The sequence below is a fragment of the Gambusia affinis genome, linkage group LG01 (genome assembly GCF_019740435.1).
Source record: "Gambusia affinis linkage group LG01, SWU_Gaff_1.0, whole genome shotgun sequence".
Lineage (NCBI taxonomy): Eukaryota > Metazoa > Chordata > Actinopteri > Cyprinodontiformes > Poeciliidae > Gambusia > Gambusia affinis.
In genome coordinates, this window is record NC_057868.1 from 14,993,809 (window position 1) to 15,017,968 (window position 24,160).

General features: G+C 40.8%; 3 protein-coding genes across 5 annotated transcripts; all 3 read left to right on the top strand.

Moving 5' to 3' along the window:
• Nucleotides 1–188: 188 nt before the first annotated feature.
• lrif1 (ligand dependent nuclear receptor interacting factor 1) lies at nt 189–9,003 on the top strand. The gene is made up of 3 exons (XM_044144396.1): nt 189–1,201; nt 3,386–4,973; nt 7,538–9,003. Exons 1-3 carry the CDS (start codon nt 1,194–1,196, stop codon nt 8,321–8,323), a joined length of 2,382 nt encoding a protein of 793 aa, XP_044000331.1. The 5' UTR covers nt 189–1,193; the 3' UTR covers nt 8,324–9,003.
• A 1,709-nt stretch (nt 9,004–10,712) lies between these two features.
• On the top strand, nt 10,713–13,586 carry LOC122847097. 3 transcript variants are annotated; one of them, XM_044144498.1, is made up of 3 exons: nt 10,713–10,895; nt 11,509–12,039; nt 12,971–13,586. In XM_044144498.1, the coding sequence occupies exons 1-3, from the start codon at nt 10,728–10,730 to the stop codon at nt 13,331–13,333; spliced, it is 1,062 nt and encodes a 353-aa protein (XP_044000433.1). In that variant the 5' UTR covers nt 10,713–10,727; the 3' UTR covers nt 13,334–13,586. The 3 variants fall into 3 exon arrangements, with proteins under 3 accessions (XP_044000433.1, XP_044000523.1, XP_044000602.1); XM_044144588.1 differs by having other exon boundaries at nt 11,509–11,982; XM_044144667.1 differs by lacking the exon at nt 10,713–10,895 and adding an exon at nt 10,985–11,119.
• A 3,629-nt stretch (nt 13,587–17,215) lies between these two features.
• igf3 (insulin-like growth factor 3) lies at nt 17,216–23,854 on the top strand. The gene is made up of 4 exons (XM_044144805.1): nt 17,216–17,290; nt 18,704–18,848; nt 22,635–22,831; nt 22,933–23,854. Exons 1-4 carry the CDS (start codon nt 17,246–17,248, stop codon nt 23,128–23,130), a joined length of 585 nt encoding a protein of 194 aa, XP_044000740.1. The 5' UTR covers nt 17,216–17,245; the 3' UTR covers nt 23,131–23,854.
• The last annotated feature ends 306 nt before the right edge of the window (nt 23,855–24,160 follow it).

Consider the following 24,160-nt stretch of genomic DNA (forward strand, 5'->3'; position numbering starts at 1 on the left):
ACATGCTAATCGTACTATTGCATTATGTGTAAACTTAGTGAGACATTATCCATTCGGTGCATAGACCTTTTCATAAATATTCACCCCTTTAAAGTGACTAACCTCACTGAACAGAGGTCCTGCTTGACAAGGCCTGCAGTGCCTGCAGTGTCAAGTAAGTCTCCCCTGTTTTTTCAAATGATCTACTTAGCAATGTGATGCACATTCTTTTCCTTTACCACCTCACAGTTACTTGATTAAAAACAAATATTCACTAAGAGCAAATAAATCTAATGTGTTTTTCAGCACATTGAGGTGTTTGCCACTATAATAACACCTAGTCATCATAGACATTTCAATAAAAGTTTCAATATACTATTGATCACACTAATATCCAGTGGATTTACAGATCTACAGTCTAAGTGGACAGAGACTAATGTAAAGTTCTGAACATTTCAACCTGAGTATTTATGCCATCTGCAGAAATCTTGTGGTGAGGCAAAAGTTCCTCAATTATTTGTTTTAAAAGATGCAAAAGTTCCATGAAATTTTATTTATAAAATATTATTCTGCAGGTGTAACTTTTTTTTAATGTTTGGAAACATATATAGATGTCCAAGCAATAATTCCAACGGGAATGAAATTAAAAATTATGACATGATAGACTTAGATTTATTTATTTTTTACCCAAAGGAGAGCAATAGTTAAAAAAAAGTCATTAAAATGCCTTTCTGGTCTTTAATTCTAAAGACAAAATACACGCTTGAAATAAAATAAAATTAATGCCATTTCTCAATTAAATTAAATTATAAATAATGTATTTCAGTGCCGAATGCGAATGAAACGAAAGGTGGAAATTCTTCATTCAGTTCATGTAAAACAAAGAAAGAAGAAAACCTAAAACGCAAAATAAATCATCCTAAAACTCCTGCCTGCAGGTGGCAGCAGCACGCCAGGCAAACATCTGGTTACACTCGTAGAAGAAGACTTCAGCTAACTGTGTTTTGGAAGAAAAGCCGCCGGTGTTTATTCAGATATAAGCAGTAAAGTGTCGACGGAGGGGTCATTTTGATACGTCAGTGATGGATACCGTCATTAGGTGTGCTGATCTGTGATCCGCACCAAGCAGAAAGCAGGAATTAGCCTGTTCCTTGAGGCTTGCTCCTTCATTCCCCTTCATTGTAAACCAGGTTTTAGCAATTTAGGAGAGCGACATGGACAGGTATGTTGGAGACAACTCTTTTGCTTTTCAGGGGAAAATAAAATAACAGAAAAGAAATGGTAGGAAAGAGCATTGAGTACATCATTAAAATGGCACTCAGACAGATTTAAACTTAATTAAGGGCTGCTTCTCTAATAAAGTGCTAAAATATTAGGGACAACTTGAACTCTTGAAGTGAGTATTTTGAAATTGTTTCTGTTGAACCTTCATTTTAGCATTAAATAACTAGCTGTCATTTATATTACATTCTATAATTAATAATTTCAATGGAATGAATTGTATGAATGTGCAACACCATTTTGCATTACCGCAGCATGTGTAGCATACAAAGTGCCTCACAGGTCTCGAGTTGTTCTCGAGAACTCTGGAACAGGAGCAACAGAACCTGAAGGTTTCTCAGAAACCCCACATCCATCGGCCACATCTGCCAGAGAGGCTAATTTGTTTAATTAGTAATTTAATAAGTAAATTTGTTGAGGTTTAGGAAGCATTATTATATTGCATGTAGCTAAATTCATAATGTTTTGTGAATAAGTGTTTTATTTTAAGTTTGTATGCCTTATAACCAGTGATGTCAGTAACGCGTTAATTTGTAACGCGTTACTGACGTCGGACCACTTTTTTCAGTAACGAGTAATCTAACGCGTTGCTATTTCAAATCGAGTAGTCAGACTACAGTTACTTATCAAAATCACTGTGCGTTACTATCTTCTTTTGTTATTTAATCGTATTTCCTCTACTCGTCTTGTCGAGTGACCGACGTCTCTATGCGACAGAAATGTAAACAATGGAGGAAGATTTTGTTGGTGGAAAAACTGGAACTATTTTCAGTTTCTGTCGCCAAGTCCGATTATTACAAGCGGCTTTGGGCTTCATTTTTTTTAAGTCGCTTGCAAATTTAATGAGCGGCGGGTTGCGCCTTTTTGGGCTCGTTTTTGAACGTGAAGTTGCTCATTTAGGCTTGGAAATAAGCAGAGACTCATAATAAATCCCAGAATTTGTCCGTCATTAAGGTAGTTTTAGTCCGTCTCTCCCTGTCCATTATTTCCCGGATGATTCGTCCCGCTGTGTCTTTGTTAATGTCAAGTTAATATATTACCTCTGAATGACGTCGAGCTTCGCGTTGCGCTCCAGAAAACTGCAAACAACGAGACCAATATGAACAGCGCAATAAACGTGAAAACAGCCACGAATAAACGTGTCCGTAGTTGCCAATAATTATAATGGAAACTTAACGCCATTATAATTATTAATATTACGATAAGTGTCACAAATCTGTGCAGCCATCTGAGTTGTGGAGCTGCAGGAGGAGCGCTGTGCGCTGAGCTTTGAGACCAAACGCAGGGCCGTAACGCAGAACCTGGGGGGGGGGAGGGGGGGGATGTAAAATCCTTCTTAGAGTTTTCCAGACAACAGTGGACCACACAAATTACTCACGTTTTTATTTTTTTTGTACAATCTCCTCTTCAGTTCAATCTTATCAGTGGAGACACATTGTTGATGTTACCATTATAAAATAGCTTACAATTAAGTTTTGGTAAAGATCAATGTGATTTTCACAGGAAGCAGAGCGTTGTTGTTAACAGCTGCTGAAAGTAACTAAAAAGTTACTTTTAATGTAACTTAGTTACTTTCCAAATCAAGTAGTCAGTAATATAACTAAGTTACTTTTTCAAGGAGTAATCAGTAGTCCGATTAAAGTTACTTTTTCAAAGTAATTATGCCAACACTGCTTATAACTTCATTGGCCACTTTGCAATTTACGCAAATGAGGTGAGCAGCCTGAGTGTTAACGGAGGGGTGAGAGAGAGTGAGAATCGACAGAGCCACACGGTTTTTCAACCGTAGTTTGTTTTGTGGAGGTTATTTAAGATTTGACTGCTCTTGTAAAGGATAACACAAGAAACTGTGGAATAAATCTTTTTGTTTTACATCGGAGCGCTGTGGAAGTTTTTGTTTTTCCTCCTCAAACACACGAGTGAAATCAGCAAAATTAATCTTGTGGCAACACAATGTTCAAAAGCTTAAAATCTACTCCTTTGGCTGCAGTTTACCTTTACAACCATGCTTTTTTAGTTGATCCGCTGATTAGTGAAACAACAATAACTGCTGAACAGTAAAATGTTTCTTGGACATTAAAATGTGTAGTTTTGATTTTTTTTTTTTCTTTTTTTTTGCGGGTAGGAGCAGTGTCCTCTACCAGGTAATCCCTGCTGTTGGAGACGATGGGGAGGAAATTATGAAGCTGATTCCTGTCCAACGGAGCAACAGGCAGCCTCCCCCGACCCAGCAGGACGGCCAAAGGAGTACTGGACAGTCCTACTTGACTCAGACACATGTCCAGGTAATCAGTGGACAGTCGTTCCCCACTCAGACGCCCGTCCTGAGGACCAGCGGACTGTCTCACCCGACCCTGATGCCTGTTCAGTTACTCAATGCACAGTTGTTACCGACTTGGATCCCTGTCCAGTCTTTTCCCATCCAGACACCTAACCAGATAATTAGTGGGCCGTCCGCCCCGATGCAGATGCCTTTCCAGAGGACCGATGGACAGTCCTACCTGACTGCGGTTCCTGAGAAAGTCTTTACAGTGTTTAAGCCCCTGCTTCAGAGCGCCTCTCCGCCGTTCGTCTCTCCGCTTAATGTCTTGGCTGGTCAAGTGGACTCCTTAAAAACCCAAAGTCTTCAGCAGCAGACCGAGGCCAGGATTCCCCAGACCGGATCCCCTTCAGTAGGAGGCTCCAGTGACATACCAGCATCAGAGACATCTGCAGCACTCTGTAAGTCAGAAGTCCCAAATTTCCCTACTGAAGCACATGTCACGAGTGTTTCCGTGTCCAAGCCAGTTGTCAAGGATCAAACCTTTTCTCCCTCGGCAAGCTTCTCTGCCAAATGCAGCTCCCCCATTGTGATCTACATGTCACCAGACAGCATGGAGAACCCAGAGGTGACCCAAGCCATCGGCTCTGCGGCTGACAGGCTGAGAGAACTGGCAGTGATGGTAAACACTTGTGATCCGCTGTGCAAGAGTCCAGGATCAGAACCGTTCACCTGTGACTCACCTTTAATTGAAGGACCAGCCCCCAAGTTAAAACTGATTCCAAAGGCGTCGGGGAGACCTTGCAGTCCAACACGGTGGGTCATAGAGGAGATGGGTAACTGTTTAGCCAAAAGCCCCTCCATAAAGCCGCCTTCTGCTGAATCTGCCCACTTCTCCAAGAAGCAAACCCTGCCAGAAAATCCAAATCCTTGGGTGATGTATGATGGAAGGATGTTTTATGGAACCAAAGCGGGCCGCTCGTCTTCTACGCCCCCCGCAGCCACACAGTCACTTCCTCCATCTTCATTTTCATCTTTACAACAGCCAGTCGGGTCAGCGGGATCGCTAACAAACGAAGTGATTGATCTTTGTGACGACGACTGCTCTCCGTCCTCTAACATGTCCTCCGTTTACTGTGAAGAGGAAGACCATGTGATCTTTGTGTCTTATGTTCCACCCAAGTCTACGTCTGGCTCCGGCCTGAAGGATGGGTTAGGCAGTGGAAGCTCCAGCAGCAGGACTAATGCTACAGCTGGAAGAGACGCAGGTCGGGTCCAGAGCCCCCCCATCAGCCTCAGTGGTTCCGGTCTAGCAGAGCTGGTCAGAGTTGAGAGTTTAAACCCAAAGTGTCTGAGAGGAACCACTAAGCAGTGTCCAGATAATCTGGAGATGGGCACTGAGGCGGGAAGCTCAGGGAGTACCAGCATGGAAGAACATCCTGCAGCAGTACAGGTGAGGTCACTTCTGACCACGTAGCTTGTCTTGGAGCTCTGCCTTGATCCCAGTGGATCCTTTATGGATCCAGAACACATTTGGAAATACTGACCTCATAGTGGTTCGCTGCATTTGTTGTCTTCAGTTTAGAGTAGGGGCTTAGAAGATGGCTTCCTATTGACGCTTCTGATTCAAGACGCAGGTAAATCTGCTCTTGAATTAGAAGCCTTAAGAGGCTTTAATCTGCTCTGGTCTAAAAACGACAAAACTTGGACTCTTTACACTTGGACTACTTTATTCTACACTAGTAACAAAATCGTGTAAACCCAGTTTGTAGTTTGTGAAACCTTTATTTAATGTATGAGAGTTCAATAAAGGGCCATATTGGTGCATTTTTACACCTGGAGAGTACATCTCAAAAATCACAATGTTTTGTACTGAAGAGCAGATTATAGACTCTCAAGGTACCAAAACCTTAGGTGGAATTTATCTTATGCCGTTTCCTGAATCAGAAATCAACTTCAGCCTTATGGGGCCAGATCAGGGGTCTGCAACCATCACAATCCAAACAGCCATTTTTCCCCATTAGTTAGGCTGAATAAAGTAAATAAAGCTTAGAGCCACAAATATTCTTATAGTTTCTGATAAATATCTACTACAGAAAATGTGTTGTAATTTTTAAAGAGCAACTATTTTTAAGTTTTAAGATAAACACAGATGGCAACAATACGGAAATAAATGTTGGTTATTAATATCAACCTGGCACCAGTTTCAGGTTGTCTTTACGATCCAATCAGTAGATGGAACCGCAATCAGCAGAAGTTTCTGGATTGAATCTTGTTGTAACCCTAAGGCGATAGAAAATTTTTCCTAATTTATGCATAAAAGCAATGATCCTTAAGCACATGTCTGATGTTTGCTGAACTCAAAGGAATCACAGATCATGCTGTCTGATTTAATAAAGTGTAGATCAATTGGGAACCTCATTAAGGGGAAAATGGCTGATTGACTATAGGGTTACTAATTCACTGAAATGTTCCTGCTGTTGGCACACCGACGATCCTGAGCTGGACTGTTCTCGGCCAGAGCTGCTTCGCTTGATGTGAACCAAAGTAGAAATCTTGCGATTTTATCACCACTTTGTGTCTTTTAAGACGCTGCAGTAAGCTTTGCTTTCAGACTGCTGTGCAGGAAGAAACACAATCAGGATCAGTTGCCCGGGGCGGCCATATTGATTTAGAAACATTGGTTCCAAGTGTTCCTGTGAAAACCTGATCACTAACCAGACCATTCATACCAGAAAGACGAGTTATTAATCAGAGCCTCAGCAAGACTTGTATCAAGTCCTAGCTTGTGCTTCCCAGAGGCAGTTTTCTCTTGTTTTCAAATATCCCAGATGATGACGGGTCTTCTTTTAAACTTTTACCTCTCGGCAGGTTAGATCTCTATTTCTGGTGCTTCAACAAAGCACCAAAAAGAGGTTGTTGATATTTTGATAAATAGTAGTACTCCGGTCACTTCATCATGTGGAAGTTAACTAAAATCTCTACACAGTACGTAAGGTAATGAATATTTTTCACGTTGTTAAAACAGAGATAATTTACGGATTTGAGTTATTTTAAAAGTAGCCAGCAATGAAAATTTTTGTAAGACTTTAGAAAAACTAGGCTTCGACATGAGAGGATGCAGCATCACTGGACATGCTGTAGTAGGTATGCGGGCCAATCAGGTGTGGTGTAACCCCGCCACACAACCACGCAAAAAATACCAAATACAGAGAACAAAACGTTTGTCATTTGTGAGAGAGCGTTCGGAGCTACATCGTCATTGTTTAAAAGAATTAAAAACACAACTCGCATGTACAAACTCAAACATGAAATTGACGTTTTGAGATTTTTCCACTCTGGGTTCCATTCTCATAAACGATTGTTTGAGGTCTCCCAAAACACAAACGATCATTTAGACACGCTGCCTAAATTACAAAGCGTTTTTGCAGAAACATCTAATCTGGTCTCTGTGTGGACCGAGTCTTAGAAGGACAGTGTTATGTATTTTCTGGCCATATAGTGGCATTTTATAGCACAATCACCTCTGCAAAGAAGGATTCTGCATGAGGAACATCATAGAAAACCCTGAGCATCTGATCTGTGAGACAAAGACTGTCAACAGTAGCATGTCACCAGCATCTTGACATACTCCATTTAGTATGTGAAGCTTATCTTTTATATAAAAATAAATGTAGCTTAAATACTCCATTTAGTGTGTGTGGCTTGAATTAAGACTTGATTTTGACAGTAACATGACATGTTGATGTCACCTCTGGAGATTAATATGCAAAGAAGGATTCTACGTATTCATCTCTGTTTCTCTATCCAACCCAGCAGATTTCCACTTTAAGTTTTTTTTTTCCTGTGTATTTGTCTTATTTTTATTTGTTAGTTTGGTAATACATCTGCTCAGGGAAATGTCTGATGGAATAACTTAAAAGAACAGGCAGAAAGTGTATTCAATCATATTTTGGGTATGTTAGCAGTTCATAACCGATGCCTTGTTGAATAATTATTTTTGTTTTTTCTAACCAGCTGAACTCTGAACTTCCTGTTCCTGCGGGGACATCTTCATCAGCACCAGAACTCTGTCAAAAGTCCGACCACCAGCTCAGGAACATATTTGGGATTACAGCTGATGTAAGAATTTGCCTTCAAAAGATTGATGAAATGCCACGTTGGTGTGTCTCAGCAAGCGTGGTACAAACAAACTCCCGAGGTCCAGTGGACGGGAGTGACCTGTCGAGAGATGTTCTGAAAGCCAAAGAGGTTTCTCTGCAGGACTTTCCTAGTCCAGATAAACTGGACGTTGACGGGGAGCACTCACCGTCTCCTCACTCCAGAACTCTGAGAAGTCCGTGCGTCTCAAAGGAGAACTGCTGTTCCTTTTCACCTGAAGCCAAGCCTCTGTTCAGCTACGTTGAACCCATTGACGAGGACTTCCCCGACGAAAACGACCTCCCCCAGATACAGGACGCGCCTGTCCATCCTCAGACGCAGACGTGTGTGGAAGTCAACGCGAACACTAGGAGAATGGGGCGGACAAGGAAGCGCACCATGTGTCTGTGCTGTGTCCCCCCTACTCTGCTTCCCGTTATCAAATCCGGCATCAGGTTGGAAGAGTTGGAGATGTGGATGTCGGCGTCGGAGCCGGCGAGTAAACGAGCAGGGCGAACGAAGGCTGCGAGGAAAAGCCACCCCAACTGTAGGGTACACAAGCCTCCTGCCGGCAGCGACCCGTCCACTGTCCCTGAGGGGTTAAAAGGACACGAACAGATCAGGAGACACAATGAACATCAGGCGAAGAAGCAGCACAAATGACCCGTCCCAATGCTGGGACACTGCAGCACTACACAGGGACAGACAGGAGCTTCACGTTCCGCCTAGCTGAAGGAATAATCGTGTTACGTTTTTAAGCACTCTTCTGAAATGTGCAACATGTTTTCATAAACGTGGTTGCATATGAACAGGACTCTACAAATAGCTGCACTAAAGGGTTTCTAATAAGACAGTGTTAGTATTTTACTGTTAATGCAGGTCTAGAGTTTGAGTTTATTATTAGTTTCTTATTGCCTCTAATTTTTAGTCGAAGACTATTTAGGAGTCATGCAACACTTACTAACCTCAGAGATGTAGTGTGGCCAACAAGACGCCTAAATCACAGACTCAAACCCTATGTTTCTAAGGGAATGTGGAAGTCTTCAGGTTTTTAAGGTTGCGCATTACTGAGAAAATGGCGCGGATCTGTACTGATGCATAATGCATTAATATTTTACCAGTTGGTTCTGGTCCTATGGATTAAAGCTCCACCCAAAGTGCTTTCTGATGTGGTAGTGAGTTTCTGCTGTATCTAATTTGTCAGTAAAAGTAATAAATCTGACGGTCTACCTCTGTAACATCAGATTGCCCATCCAGTCTGCCTGTGCTGGATCTACAAAGTTAACTGCTTTTGTACTAACTTTTTTCTAACAACTATTAAAGTGCAAATGTTGTCATTCTAATTTACATTAATGCCTAAAGGAAAGCACACTCTTTGTGAATTCATTGTTTTAATGGTCCTACGGTAGTGCGAGTCTATTCCATTTAATTGACAAAGCCAAAGTGAAAAAGTTTGTGAAAAATACTAGATGTTAATAATGTTCATTTACTTTCATTTAGCCCACATTTCTACATTAAGATGTTTTCATTGGTCTAAACCTAAATATTCCCAAGCCAATGTACATTCTTATTAAAGTAATTTGATTTGATTTTTTTCCCCCCCAGAAACTCTAATACTAAGTGAAGCACATTATATAGGTTAATTCCATAAATACTAATGTTTGTAAGCCTTTATTTATGTGATTGTGCCCAGCTAATGAAAAAACATTTAAGATTACAATGTTAGCTCAGACCTTTAAACAATTTAATACATAAATGCAGGCTTAAAGAAAAGTGTTTCATACCCACTTCCACTCTATTTTCAGAAGGTGCTTTTAACTTTTAATCTGAAATTCTAATCCAGAATTATATATATATATATATATACACACACTAGTACACCAAAAAAAAGTGAAACCGTATATACCGAGCCTTTGTTTTTAGATACTGAAGAACCAAAATTCACATTTCTCAGAAAATTAGAATACTGTGAAAAAGGTCATTAATGGAAACTCATGGTGTCACACCCTAATTAATTAGTTGACTTGAACCCCCAGGTTTCCTGAGCCTCCAAACTATTTCAATCTGGGTTGGCAGGACACAATCATGGGGAAGATTGCTGGCTAGACGCCCTTCAGAAGGAGGTGAAGACACAAAGGGTCATTGCTGAAGAAACTGGTTGTTCACAGAGTTCTGTGTCTAAGCTTAATAATAGAAAATCAAGTGGAAGGAAGAAGTGTGGTAAGAATAGGCGCAACAGGGAGAAGCCTTCAGAAGATTGTCAGACAAATTCAATTTCAGATTTTGGGGAAGAGTCACAAAGAGAGGCTGGAATTGGGGCTGCAGTGACCATGGTGTTCCTGTTTTTGAATATTGTTAGGAATAATATTCTTATATTATGATTGGAGTATTACATCAGACCTCTAAACATTTTCAATACAATACGAAATTCATTGCCACATTGATGCATTAAGTCATGGAACACCCCACAGAAAATCTCTGGGCTGTGGTCGAGAGGAAGATGTGAAACACCAAAAGCAACAAGGCAAATGAAGGCTGATCAAAACAATCTGGGCTCCCTGCGTTGATGCAGTAATTCATGCAAGAGGAGGCTCAACAAAGTGGAGTGCATAGAAATGACAGTTTTGAAGCCTGACATTTGTGTTTAAAACATTCGTTTTTGATTGCTCTAATGTAATATTCTAATTGTCTGATTATTTATTTTATTTTATTTATTTTTTTACCTGTAAGCCACACTTATTAAAAATGCACAGAAGTTCAATCTTAATTTATTTTCCCTTAGTGTGACAAATTGGTATATAAGAACTGATTCATATATAAGAATTATGGCACATATAATATTCCAGTTTTTTTTTAGATGGGATATATTTTAAAAGCCATATGTTGTCCAAACGAATAATAAGAAGAATAGATATATAAAAATAAAAATTCTGGTATTTTTTCGTCATTCTGTAGTGTTATGGAAATTCAAAGCGATTATTCCATAAAAATTAAAAATTACTCTAACCTGTACTTTTTAAAAAAAATTATATCTATATTTAAAATCACTGGATTTACCAACTTGCAGATGGAATGTCTCCGGATTCAACTTCCGGTTTCGGAGCTGCATGTTTTATGCGCTTTTATTCTGAAAAAGTCTTCCCCGGAAGTTTGTCTTTTCTCCTTAGCAAATCGAAAATGTACTATAGTGAACGTGGGACCGTTTAACTGCTCGTCCGCTACCGCCCTCATCAAGGTAGGTGGAAAAGATCGTAATGGTTCTTGTGAAAAGAGCTTTTTTAGTAATATTTAGCTTTATAACAGCTAATATTAGTTCGACGAGGAGCCCTCCCCGCCGTTAGCTCAATGTAACATTTGATTACGAAGAAGATTTTTGTTTCTTTCTGTCCAATGTCTGTCTGGCTTATTAAATTGATCTAATAGAGAATACTCAAGGCTCTTAGTCAGAAGGAGTCTTAGGTATGTTCGCTTTATCAAAAACCTAATATAGACATATTATCTAATTTATTTTCTGACGCCCTCTGCTGGGTGGGAACAGCAGAGGGCGATAACCAGCTAACATCCGTGTTCACACCTACGTTTCCGGGTTAAACACTAAAGGTGCTTCAAAATTTTCCCTTTCACCTGTTCAATATTTAAAACCTGTTATTATATTTATTTAAACTTTTATAAACGTTACCTTCAGGAGCTGTATTGTAAAACTCCTTCGTTGAGTAGTGTTTTTGCCTTAAAACAAAAGTATGTTTTATTTTTTCTTGAATCAATGCAAGGCAATAATCATGTTGACTGAGTCTGGATTTAGTTGGCACGAAAAGTGGATTTATCATAATTTATTCTTTTCTTCCTAGATAAATCTAAACATGGAAGAGTGTGGAGATTGGGAAATTAACATTCCGGTGGAGGCCGAGGTGAAAACCGTTCCCCTGAAGAATTTACCAAACTCAGTCAGCAGAAAAATAGGCCTCGCCGCCTCTGAGGGCGACTCTACAGATGTGACATGGATCTGTCCAGCGGTGGTCAGAAGGAAAGGACATGAATCTGTCTCGGGCTCAGGAAGACATTTTGCTGACCATGTGCTCTCGTTCGTACGCACGCAGGTTCCAGCCAGTCCTTTGAAAATGTCTTTTGTTTCCTCCAACCGAGCAGCTAGGGACGTGCTCAAGAACATCTGCCCTGGAAGACGTTCGTCCAAAGAAGAGCTTTTGAGTCAGGACTCAGCTCTGCTGGCCGATGATGACGCTGTCGTCGTCTACAGAGGGCAGATTTATCTGTGCATCAGGAAGGTCAAGAGAAGAACTCGGAGGACACGGAAACGGCAGCCGGTATGTCAGGCTGCCATGCCTTCAACATTAGGCCAGCCATCTACAAGCCACCCCAGGGTAAACAGTTTAGTAAACAGGAAGTATCGTCTGTGAAAACTGAATGGTTCACTGTTACCTCTGGTCAAACCGGTAGATCAGATCTTAACTTTTCTCTGTTTGCCTGTGTAGCCTAGTGTGCCTACTCCCCTCGGACTACAGGAAACAGACACTGAAAGGTTCATGAAGAGCTGAACCACCACCAATCAGAGGGGGATCTCACCCTTTACTATCTCTGATTAGTTTATGGGCTCAATGTGTCCCTTTTGTGGAGTTTGTTTATGTATTTATTTATTTTTGCCTCTGCTGTGTGGTTACACCAGAGGGACTTGAGACTTTTTTTTCCCCCAGATGCACTTTTGAGAAAGCCGGTCGCAGTTGTGACCAAATTGGTCGCACTCTAGAGCACTGAAATCCAGATTGAAACTTTACAGACATGTCATTTTCCTGGATATGGACCATTTTCTCCAGGACCTTAGACAGAAAAGACAGTTTGCAGATGGGATGGAGATGAACAGTCTTTTAAAGTTTTTCTTTCTAACACAGCACGTTTAGGTCAGGCTGGGTGGATCTTGATGCGCATTTTGGAGACTGTAAATATGTAATGAACTCTTCTCTTTACTTCACTTCTACACTGCACATCAGTGGTGCCCAAAGTTGGTCCTTGAGGGCCAACATCCTGCATGTGTCATTTCTCACCCTGGTTTAACGCACCTGGACCAAATTATGGCTCGTTAGAGGCTTTAGGGAGAACATCCACATGCTGAAAAGGTTGTTGGTGCCTCCAGAGAGAAAAATAAAACATGCAGGATGCCGGTCCTCCAGGACCGACTTTGGGCACCCCTGCTGTACATTGAAGAGAATAAACAGAGGTTAAAATGAGGAGTTTACTGTGAAACATTTCCTGTTCTAAAACAATCTAAGGCTGATGTTCTGTTTACCTGTTTTCCAGGCGCTCATCGGTGGCAGACCGAAGATAAAAGCCGATGCAGGTAAAGTGAAGCGCTGTGAGAAGGCCGAGCTGAAAACAAAAGGTGTTCCCTCGGTCAGGGATGAGTCCTCGGCCCCCCGGCCTTCTGACAGCACACACAGAGCAGACGGTAACAGTCCAGGAGGAGACCAGGAAGAGGCTTCTGTCTGGACCAATCACATGAATGGGAGTCAGGTGAACAGTCAGGACGATGAGCACAGTGGCAGCCAGTGGTGGACACCGGCGGAGCCTGTTGGGGGCGCTGCCGCCTCCACATCCAGAGATTCTGACTATGAAGAGCTGGAGCGGGAGGAGGAGATAGCTCACCTGTATCAACTCATTTAGACATTAATTAATGAGCTGGAATGGCATTTGGTCTTTGTACACTCCTGGGCTTCTTCTGCTCATTCTGGACTCGTTTCAAACCCATGATCGCTACAGTCAGACTTGGAGGATGTCACCATAGAAACTATACAAAGACAAACTTTTTATTTAATGCTGTAACAGATACTCTTATGTTCAGATCAATAGATATTGTTAATCTGGTTTGAATCTTTTGAAATGAGCATAAATAAACTATGATGAACTGACCTCTTCAGATATTTGTTTTATTTCAGTCAAACGTCCAATTACTAAAATATACAGTTCACGTAAATAATGTTTAAACACTGAACACTTTATCAGTAGCTTGCTTCTCTGTCCAAGTTTAGCACTTGGACAGAGTGCTAAACTGTCCAAGACATTTTATCTTAACATTAAGATTTGTGTAAAGACCGATGGATTCATTTAGGTCTTTCTGCAGGCCTTTCTGGACAATAAATTGTTATTGCAATAATAATGTAATTTTTTACACCATTTTCTACTAATATAATAATTACAGCATATTGCTCAAAGATGGAAAAAAAACATTTATTTCTAAAGAGCATTTAATGCTGAAACTGGACAAAATTGTATGCATCTAAAATACATTTTAAAAAAGTACTTAAACTTCTGCTCTCTTTCAAATAGTCTCTGTTTTTATAAGTTTTGAGTGCAAAGAGATGAAATTCTGCTTTCACAGTAAAAATGTAAGCTCTTGATTTTTGACAGTTAAATTCTACCGTAGAACGATAACACAGAGCTCCATCTGTGAGTGAAAGGTGTACATGGGTGTTTCTTAAAAGCAAAGCTGATAAAGCAACAATTACCTTTCATAGACTGTCTGGTGTATTTAAATCAAATGCTAAGGATCCTCACAGGGGACCAAACATGACCCAACACCGAGCTCAAAGGCTTCAGAGCTAAACAATCAGGTCAGTGGCTGCTCTGAAAAGTTATCTATGTAACTTAAAGGGTTAAAACCAATTACGTTTACTGTCGTGTTGACAATCAGCTTAACCCTCTGATGCGTAAGTGGGTCCTTTTTGACCTGGTGAGGTCATCTTTTTACAATATCTTTGTAATGAAAAGTTTTCATCATTTCATATTCCAGGTATTCCTCAAAAAATATGTTACTGACATCATGCAATTCAAATTTTTAATTGACCTATTATACATTTTAAGAAATAGCGTTCTGCGACAGACTGGCGACCTGTCCAGGGTGAACCCCGCCTCTCGCCCGGAACGCAGCTGGAGATTGGCACCAGCAAAAAAAACACATTGATTGTAGCCCGGTCAAAAAAGACCCACTCGCGGAAGACTGTATAGTCAGTCACTCAGGCATCAGAGGGTTAAGAAACAAAAAAATTAACACGTTTTATATAAAATGAGTTGGACAATTTAAACCTTTCTCTTGATGCCTTAATCACCATTATTAAAGTGGCAGAATGCAGCTTTTATAATAATAAAGAAAAAATTCATATTTGTTGAAACTGTCACTATGTGGTGTCAGTGAGGTATGAGATGAATAATCTGTGATCAAACTGATTAGCTGCTCTGCCTTCTCCTTTTGCTAACTAGAAATACGATCAGAGCCAAGAGGTGGGTCTTAGCGCTGTCAATCACTGTCTTTTGATGCTGCTCACACCCCCTTTCCTGCTTTCCTTTGTTTTCAACTACACTGCAGCCAGCATGGCCTGTCATAAATTATCAGGCTAGTTAGCACCACCACCAGTGGTGTCGGATAAATTGTTTCCCTGTAACTGTAAGTAATTTTCTCTGCCATTAGCAGATTTTTAGCTGTGATTGACAGCATTAAGCCCCTCCTCCTGGCTCCTAATGATTGCTTTTTTTGGTCAGCAGTGGTGTGTTTATTCAGACAGCAATAGCAGCTCAGGGAGGAGGTGCAGAAGATTGATCTTTTCACAGATTATCTTTTATAGTGTCACAACATGGTGACAGTTTTAGGTTTCTGTTACAAGTTGTGACCACTGAGTTTGAAAACATTTTCTAGTGCAGTTCAACTTAAACCATTTCACACATTTTAGCCACCAGGGGGAGTTAGAGTTATTTCTGCCCTGTTAAATGGCATCACAAGGCCTTATCCAGCAGCTGTGCACTGTGTCACAGTTCTTAGTGTGAGGCCAGCCTCACAGTTTGGACGGCAGGACGTGGAAGAGAGAAAAGCTGACAGATCTCTGGTTCGTCTGTTCATTTCTATAAAGAGTAGCTGCTGCTGTACTGATGTTAATAAACTGGTGGGCCATCTGGTCCACAGGTTATGTCTCTAACATTTGTTTAATTTATGTTGCGCTCTCCTTCCAGTCCGTAGGCGCTCCTCATAAGCCCTTCAGGTTTTCTGAATCTGATTAATTCTTTTTGTTCTCTTTTCCCCCCTCTTGTTTTTTCTGTTAAACCTTTTTAACACGTCTCTGCAGTCATAGAGCCAGATAGTACACAAGTGAGGAAACAAAGACAAGTCCAGCAGTCCATCACTAGCAGATGAGGAGTATTTGAGCAGACCGAGGGAGCAGAGTCAGAGAAATGCTCAACCCTTCAGATTGAGGACGGGATGCCAGGTTGGCAGCTATCTGCTATGCTGGACCTGAAATCCTACTTTCTCTCTGCCAAATGGTTTAATTTTTGGAAAGTCCACAGCCACAGCTGTTGAAACAACCTGGTTTCTGTGACTGAAGATCCTGTTAAAGGGGCAGTATCACATGTTTTCCAGGCACATAGTGTCATTTCTATAGCACAATAAGGTAACTATGTTATCTACAATTGTTATAAAATAAAAGCTACATCTATATATTAAATTTGACTTAAAAGAAGTTTAACTTTGTAACATAATGCCTTGAAATTGGACCTCTGTGTCTTTAAAAACTGCTGCTCTTCAGGACTGTTGTGATGATTCCCCCTTCAGGAAGTCATCACTACATGGCTGCTCTATTGACCCGTTAGCACTGAGAAGCGATAAGGATCAGCGGATGGGCAGTCCCACCAGGTGTTTGCAGAAATTAGCAAACCCCTAACAAAATTAGGTGTTTGCTAATTTCTGCTGGCTAGTCTGAAGGAGTTGAGTGAGGGATTTCTCAGACATGAATAAAAGAATCAAGGCAACACATTGGTATGTTTTCAGTGAGGGAATAACATGATGTAAATCTCAAATCAATTTTATATAAAACTACATCTTTGAGAATTGGTTCTTTGATGATTTTCCTGTTTTTTGGGGGGGTTTTTTTAGACTCAACACTGGAATTGCTGTCTGTATGATTTTAAACTCGGCTCTCTTAAACAAAACCCGTTCTTTTAAAAATAACCAGGACTGAAATTTCACTGAACACTACGAGTAAAAGGAAGCAGTACAATGAAAAACTCTGACAAAAAGTTTTTCGGGTCTGTCAAAATTTTTTCATTACACTGCTTCCTTTCACTTGTGTTTATTGAAAGACTGAGTACCTGTTTTACAGGAAGAAAACAGGACTGTTGCACTTTACTTTTGGCTTTGTTTTCAACTTTTAAAAATGGCTGCTTGTGGCTGGAATCACTAGATGAATGAGTTTGCAGCCCGTCCTCACACTGAGGACTTTCACCCATTAAAAGCCTTTGTGTTGAAGTGAGAAATCTGATTGAATTCCTGTTTTGGAAGACACCCATGAACGGCACACTTAGGCTGCCTAAAGGTGGACAGAACTGACTGACTCCTCTGTGTTCCCGTTCTGATACCGGTTACATGACGGTGATATGGCCCAGTAAATACTCTGATAGTGGTTTAGGATGAGATCGGAGAAAGAAACTACGTCAGGAGTGAGTGAGGGAGGGAGGCGGAGAGGGAGGACGTCCCCCTGGCTCTCTCAGTATAAGTCTGCAGGCAGGTTGAAGTGCGTCTAGCCAGACAGGATGCACCCCTCATGCCGCCACTCTGCCCCAACACTCACACTCAAGGTAAGCCGCCTCCGCTCCACTCTACTGCTCATTCACTACCTAGCCAGTCAGGGTCTCTACTGGACATGGTCACCTCTCCTTGGTGCAGGAAGATCGATGTTTAAATCAATAAGATGATTGGAAAAATAAGACAATCTGCTCAGACAGGAGCAGAGGGAGATCACTGTTGGGCTTCTGCATCAGCCTCACCTGCGAAAAAAGGCTCATAAATTACTGCAAAGACATTCAATAATAGATGAGTTATGAAAGATTACACAAAACAGAAAGATGGATTACATTTGTTTCAGTTTGGGGTTGTTTGATCATATGAGGAATACATCACCTCATTACATTTTTACTACAGAAAGCCTTTTCTTTGTGTGTGTGTTTTTTTTAAACAAGGCTTTTAAACTCAACCAGTCCTGATGAACTGCTGGAGAAACGTTTTGATCCATGTGGAAAACACAGGTTTTAAATTAAGATCCTGCTGGTGTTTGCTATAATTAATCCCAAATATAAAATGAAACGAACATCTGACTGTCATTTTATTGATAACATTTCAGATTGTCACTAAGATGAGATATTGAATAAATATTTTGGCCATATCATTATTCTTCATCTTGCTGCTTCGGACATCAGCTTCAGTTTAGTCAGTTTAGTAGATCCAGTTTCTACCTTTAACAGAATTTAAAAGTCCATTTTTCTCTCTCTCTCACTCTCTCTCTCTCTCTCTGTGTGTACAATAACGTTATTATAAATCTCAAGATGCTATTTATCTTCTGTGTGTGACTTTGATTTGACAAACTAAATAAAACTGTGCTTTATTTGTTATTTCAGTATAATCAAAGCAGCAAAAGCTTTATTCTAAAACATTGATAAAGTGATTCTTTTTAATTTTTTATTTATTTATTTATTTATTTTTTGAATGGAATGGAATAGAAATGTCCTTATTTTCCACCTACAGAGTGGAAATTCTGATGCCACAGCAGCAAAGTGACAGAAAATCTAAGAACGTAGACTCACACAAACATAAAATATATATTAAAAAAAGAATAAGAAAAGATTAGACAGTACAGGAAGAGGAACATTTCCACAGAAATTTTCTGCACTTATTAAAAATAGTGTATGAAGGTCCAAAGGAATACGCAACTGAGCAGATTAATTTTTAAAAAAAATGTACGTCTGTTTGAGCGTTAAAAACCAACAACAAACTATTTGTAAAAAAGTGGCAGTAAAGGCAGAAATCTTATGTGAAACGAGTGAAGCTGAGCAGATCCCAGCATGGATGTGAATTCGCTCCGGAGCGCATTTAGAAAGCAGCAGTGTGTCACCGAAGGAGCTCTGCCGTCCAGCAGCAGCGTGACGCCTGGGGCTTTACGTTCTGCTGTCCCAGTGACGGAGCGCTGAGCTGAAAGGTTCCCCCTGTGCTTCCAGGTGTTGTGTGTTCGGTTCTGCGTGTTCTACTGCAGCATGTGTCTGGCGGGTTGGCCCCTGTTCTCGGAGGGGGCCCGGCTGCGCTGCGGCTCCGAGCTCCTCAGTGACCTCCTGTTCGTCTGTGGGGATCGGGGAATCTACTTAGGTGAGTCTTCCACTTGTTTCTTTGTTTTTGTGTGCTTTCTGCAGATAAGTGACAGTCAACCTGCAAGTTTATAGTTTGGGGTGTTTTAAAAAAAAACCAATTGGTCAACTCAATGAAGAATAGAAGACTTGATTGCTTTACCTGACTGTTTTCCTCAGAAGACTGGGTTGATGAACTAGGTCATTTTGTGTACAAGAAAAAACTTAACAAAAATGTAGACAAAGGCTGTTTTTAAATACATTTTATGGTGAAAATTCAAGGAACAGAATTTAGGAATCTTACATTTCCAACTTCTGTAAAAATAGACAAAGAACTCTGAAAACATGTACATTAAATTAATTTTAACATGAACACATTGGATACTTTCATAACCCAATACTATAATTAATAATATTAGTTTGTGTCAATATGACTGCTGCTTGAATTGATCATTTTGTGACCCAATCTGGTTCACTGTCTGGTAGCTACAGGTACATTCAATTCCAGTACGGTCATTTTTATTTTTGTGAATATCATTTTAAAACATTTCGCAAGGCAGACGGGTTCAATTCATATCCAGAGATATTTAAACAGACGTATCCAATACGAGTAAAATTAGTTTTCTGACCGAAGAAAGGAGAGAAATGTCTCTTGAAAAATGTTATATATATATATATATATATATATATATATATATATATATATATATATATATATATATATATATATATATATATATATATATATATATTCTTATGAGAAAAAAATGTTTCTGAACAAACCAAAACTTTGACTATAAAATGTTAAAGTGATAATTAAGATACGTTGTCAGGATACAACAGAAAGCCAGGTTTATGGACCTTACCAAGCTCCGCCCACAACCGACCCATGTGACCGCAAGTCTCACAAGCAAAGCCTCGTAGCGCATTGTTTCTATGTAAACATGACTCCATTAGTGCATAATTTCTACCTGATTTTCACAATATATCAGCTACTACAATAGACAGAGGAAATAACAAGTTCATGTCATCATCTGGGAGGAGGTTACTGGTTTCTCAGTCACAAGCTGGTTGCAAACCTGAGGCCAGCAGGTGTCAGTCAGTCAGTTATGGTAGATCTGAAATTTGGTTTGATGACCTCAATATGAGAAGCTACAGACTGATAAGAGGAACCAAAGAGCTCTGGAAAGGTAAAGAAGCCATTTGTTTGTTAAAATTTTATGAAATCTATTTGTTCTTTTTGATGTTTGTTATGAATGACGTATAATCACAAACAAACAGGGTAATTGGTCCAACGTTTAGAAACTACAGCGGCTGTAATGAGCCACAGCAAATGTAAACAAAGGTAAAATAACCCGAACAGGTGATAAACCCAAAACCATTCGTACCTTTTTAGTCTGTCTCTCTTTGTAGTTTAAGCATACTTGTTACCGTATCAACCGCCAGCGCCCCGCAAGACGAGCAAAGATTACGTTAAAAACAAAACATCCAGTCCGTTACGATATCAAGTTTCCAGGCTTGATATTTATTTATGGATTATTAATCAGCGCTTCCCTGAACACAACGATGGTTGATTGACCAGCTGTACTTTGTGCTAGAGTGGCTAACACGAGTAACAATTTAGTCCAAACCCTTTTCTGCTAAAATAAAAATCTTTAGTGTGTGTCAGATACAGTACACATTGCATATTGATCTGTTTAGCTAACGTTAGACTGTGTAGCAGACAGGCTTCAAAAGTTGTATATATATATATATATATATATATATTCTTATGAAAAAAAATGTTTTGTGAACAAACCAAAACTTTGACTATAAGAATGATCAGCCAATGAAAAGCGGCCCCTCTGGTAAGGTCCATTTTAGTTTGGTTCAAATAAACATTCAAACACCGAGGAGGTTTTTGTCTGCTCACACCAGCACAGAGCTCCTCCACTGTTTTGGCCCTGGTCACCATGTCCGAATGAAAACACAGATGTAACTCTGAGGAAGTTATCAGTTCAACAACACAAACACTTCCCTTTGATTCACGGAGCCGAGGCTCGACCCTGAGCAGCGTCTCCCAGTGGACAGTAGTCCGGGTTGCCGCTTCCGTGTGTCCAGCTTTGTCGTTTAAAGCCCTGTCGCCTCTACTAGAGAGCGCACAATTACCCAGAAGCCCTTTCACCCGATTACCTTTCGCCCCACTTTGACCAAGGCCACTTTCTGCAGGCACTATCAGCCTGCTGCGGGTCCACCAACGAGGCGCTGGACTCTCCAGAACACTGTGCCTCGGTGTGTGATAGCGTTGTTGTTAAAACAGCCGCTATCTGAGAGCAGCTCGGCATTCCGGCTGAAAGTAGAGGAGAAGGAGGCGGAACTACGACACAGTCAGTTCTTTCTCTGCTTCAGCTACTGGAGATGATGCTGAGCTGAGTGTAGCGTCCAGTTCCGACCAAATTCTCCCGAAAGGTCGATGTGAAAACGGTGTCTTCAGGTTTACTGAAGCGGGAGTTGCTGTCGGGTGACTCTGAACGGTCTTTGCAGAAAATACTCGAAGTAGCTTTTTTGTAACCCCACGCGAGTAGGTTGTTTTTGTTCTAACCTCTGCCGCGCTGCTGGTCCTCTTCGCGAAACACATTTTGTTACTTTCCCCCCTCCCTCGTCAACTCTAGAGCGAGCAGAAGGGGCAGACGGATACCTTGTGGATTCCTGGAGATCTTCAGGCAGCAGCCAGTCAGGCTGATTGTCTGGCGGACTAATCAGTGTACAGCAGATTAAAATAACTACTGATTATTCGACGACTTAGCTGAATCCGTGCAGAAGCTAAAGAAACAAGAGCAACTGAATAAATAAGAGATTGAAAGCATAAAAATATCCTTTGGGTTGGATTCAGTTGGATTGCATTGATTTGACATCCATATCCTAATGCGGCTCTTGTTTTAGATTTACACAATGTAAACACCCTGAACTGAGTACATTCAAGTGATTATTATTATTATTATTATTATTATTATTATTATTATTATTATTATTATTATTATTATTATTATTATTATTATTAACCATGTAACATCTTGTCCTGCAAATCCCTGGGTTTACTCCGATGTTTTGTTCGTTTGCTTAAGAGGATGCCATAATACGATCATATTTGCAAAATAGAAGACTGAAACAATTAATCGTGACGAATTGATGGTTGGAATATTCGTCAACTAATTTAGTAATCGCCTAATTGGTGTATACTGACTCAAAAAAAGGCAATTTAATGAAAGAACAACACAATCAGAGCAGTAATTTTGTCAAAAATACAAACATTTTGCATTTTGGATTAAAAAGTCGTTTTGTCTGAAAATCTGTTTTTATCAGAACTCCTCCAATGGCAGTTTTAGCTTCACTTGGTTCAGATTCTGGGGGGGGGGGGGGGAAGTCTTATTTATCACCTTTTTTGTCCAATTATTAATTGACTAATCCACTGTGTTGATGATCAGCCCAGCAGAAAGACCTAATTTTTCACACATTGATATTAGGATTTTTTTTCATTAGCTGCAGATTCACCCTTTGCTATAAGTGATCAAGTGTTCACTAAAGGAATGCTGTTGTTGAATTTTGGTCACAAAGGGTTTTCTTTCCTCACGTAAAACTGGAATTGAATTTTCCCATTTTCATTCCTAATACTGTTTAAAGAACTTGAAGGAGTTTAAAGGGGGGGAAAAAATCTGCAGAAGTTCTGTCAGAGTCATTTGTCAGAGTAGTGGTTATTTGCAGCCTCTGGTTTGTTTACATGAGCGTTTTGCTCCAGGTCAGCTGACTTGCGGTGCGTCTCCCCCTGCAGGTAAAGGCTCCTGGTCGGGGTACGGCCCTCGGCCCAGGGGGAAGGGAATAGTGGACCAGTGTTGCAAATCCTCCGGCTGTGAACTTTACCACCTGGAGATGTATTGTGCCAAGCCAAAAGCCAAGCAGCTAACCACAAGATCCCCGACCACAACTTCAACCACAGCAACACACGCCACCACTGCAGTGCTAGACATGGTGAGGCTCTGCTTTTCTTCATTTATTTTAATTGGGTTCCCCCCCCTCGTCTTTATTTTAACGTCTTCCACTGAACTTTTAAATCTTACCGGTTTGTGCAGTTTGAAGATGTGTTTCGGAAGAGGCTTTTGGAGAACCTGGGAGCTCCCAACAGCCCACAGAGAGAGGCCTACAGAAAGAAAACTCCTTCGTCGCTTCCGTGGAAAAGCAAAATGTCGTCGCCGTCGCTGCCGCGTGTGAGGGCGAACGTGCAGAACTCCACCAGCTGGCCTCCCTCAGCCTCGGGACGTTCCGTCTGAAGATGGAATCTGCAGGACAATTTCAATATGAAAGATTTGACGACGGCTCGAACAAACCCTGGTGTGAAGTTGGTACCTGGCGGAGTCAGATAAGAACCCAGACGTAGAGGGCTGTGAAGATCTTTGTAAGATCTGGAACAAAGCAGACTGCTGAGCTGCTTCCAGACCAGCTGTCACTTCCTCCTTGACTTCCCCCTCCTCCATCCAGTAACGCCACGACGAGCCTCTGCCGCCCGTCTGTTCTGGTTTCCTCCCCATTGTCCTGTACAGGCTGTCCAGGTCCATGCACTGGTGCAACTGGGAGCTTAGTGTGTGTGAAGCCTGAAGCTGCTGCTGCCAGCCTTTCTTTGCTTTCCACATCCTCATGTCTAACCTGCTGTTTGCGCTGTACGTTTGCACATGTTGAGTTACAAGCCAAGACCTGTCTAAGCCACTTTAGTTCACATGTTTTTTGGTCAGCTCCGTTAGGCTTATAGCTCTTCAGTTTGCGACAAACCGTAGATGGCCAGTGGGCTGCAGAACGCTCCAGGCCTTTATGTGTGTTTTAGCACTTTTACTCCTATGCAAAGAGAGGTTTTTATACTGACTTGTTTTCGTTCAACTTCATTTCGTTTGAAGCATAAACTCTTTTTGTTTTTTGTAATAATTTGTTGCACTCACTTATTTATTTCACCACGACTAGAACAAATGTTGCAGTTTTAATAAAACTTGTAATTCTCAAGGAGAATGTGGCGTTCTTTTGTCTCTTGGCTTTCACCTGAGCGTCAGAACCGACTCGACACAAGTCGACGTGACATTTAGCAGAATCACAAACATCTGGTTCGCGGTGATTTGCCGTTTGGACGGCGGTCTGTTTTGGAGGTCATCACACGTGTCTGTGTGGAGCAGCCTGATAAGCCAACGAGCTTAAGCAACATTTTAGAAAGATTAGTGGAGAGGATTATTCTGCTGAAAAGAATGAGAAGCTTTGATTTCACTTTTTTTTATCTACGCTTTTCAGCGTCGGTAAACTGGAGCGAAAAGAAAAACA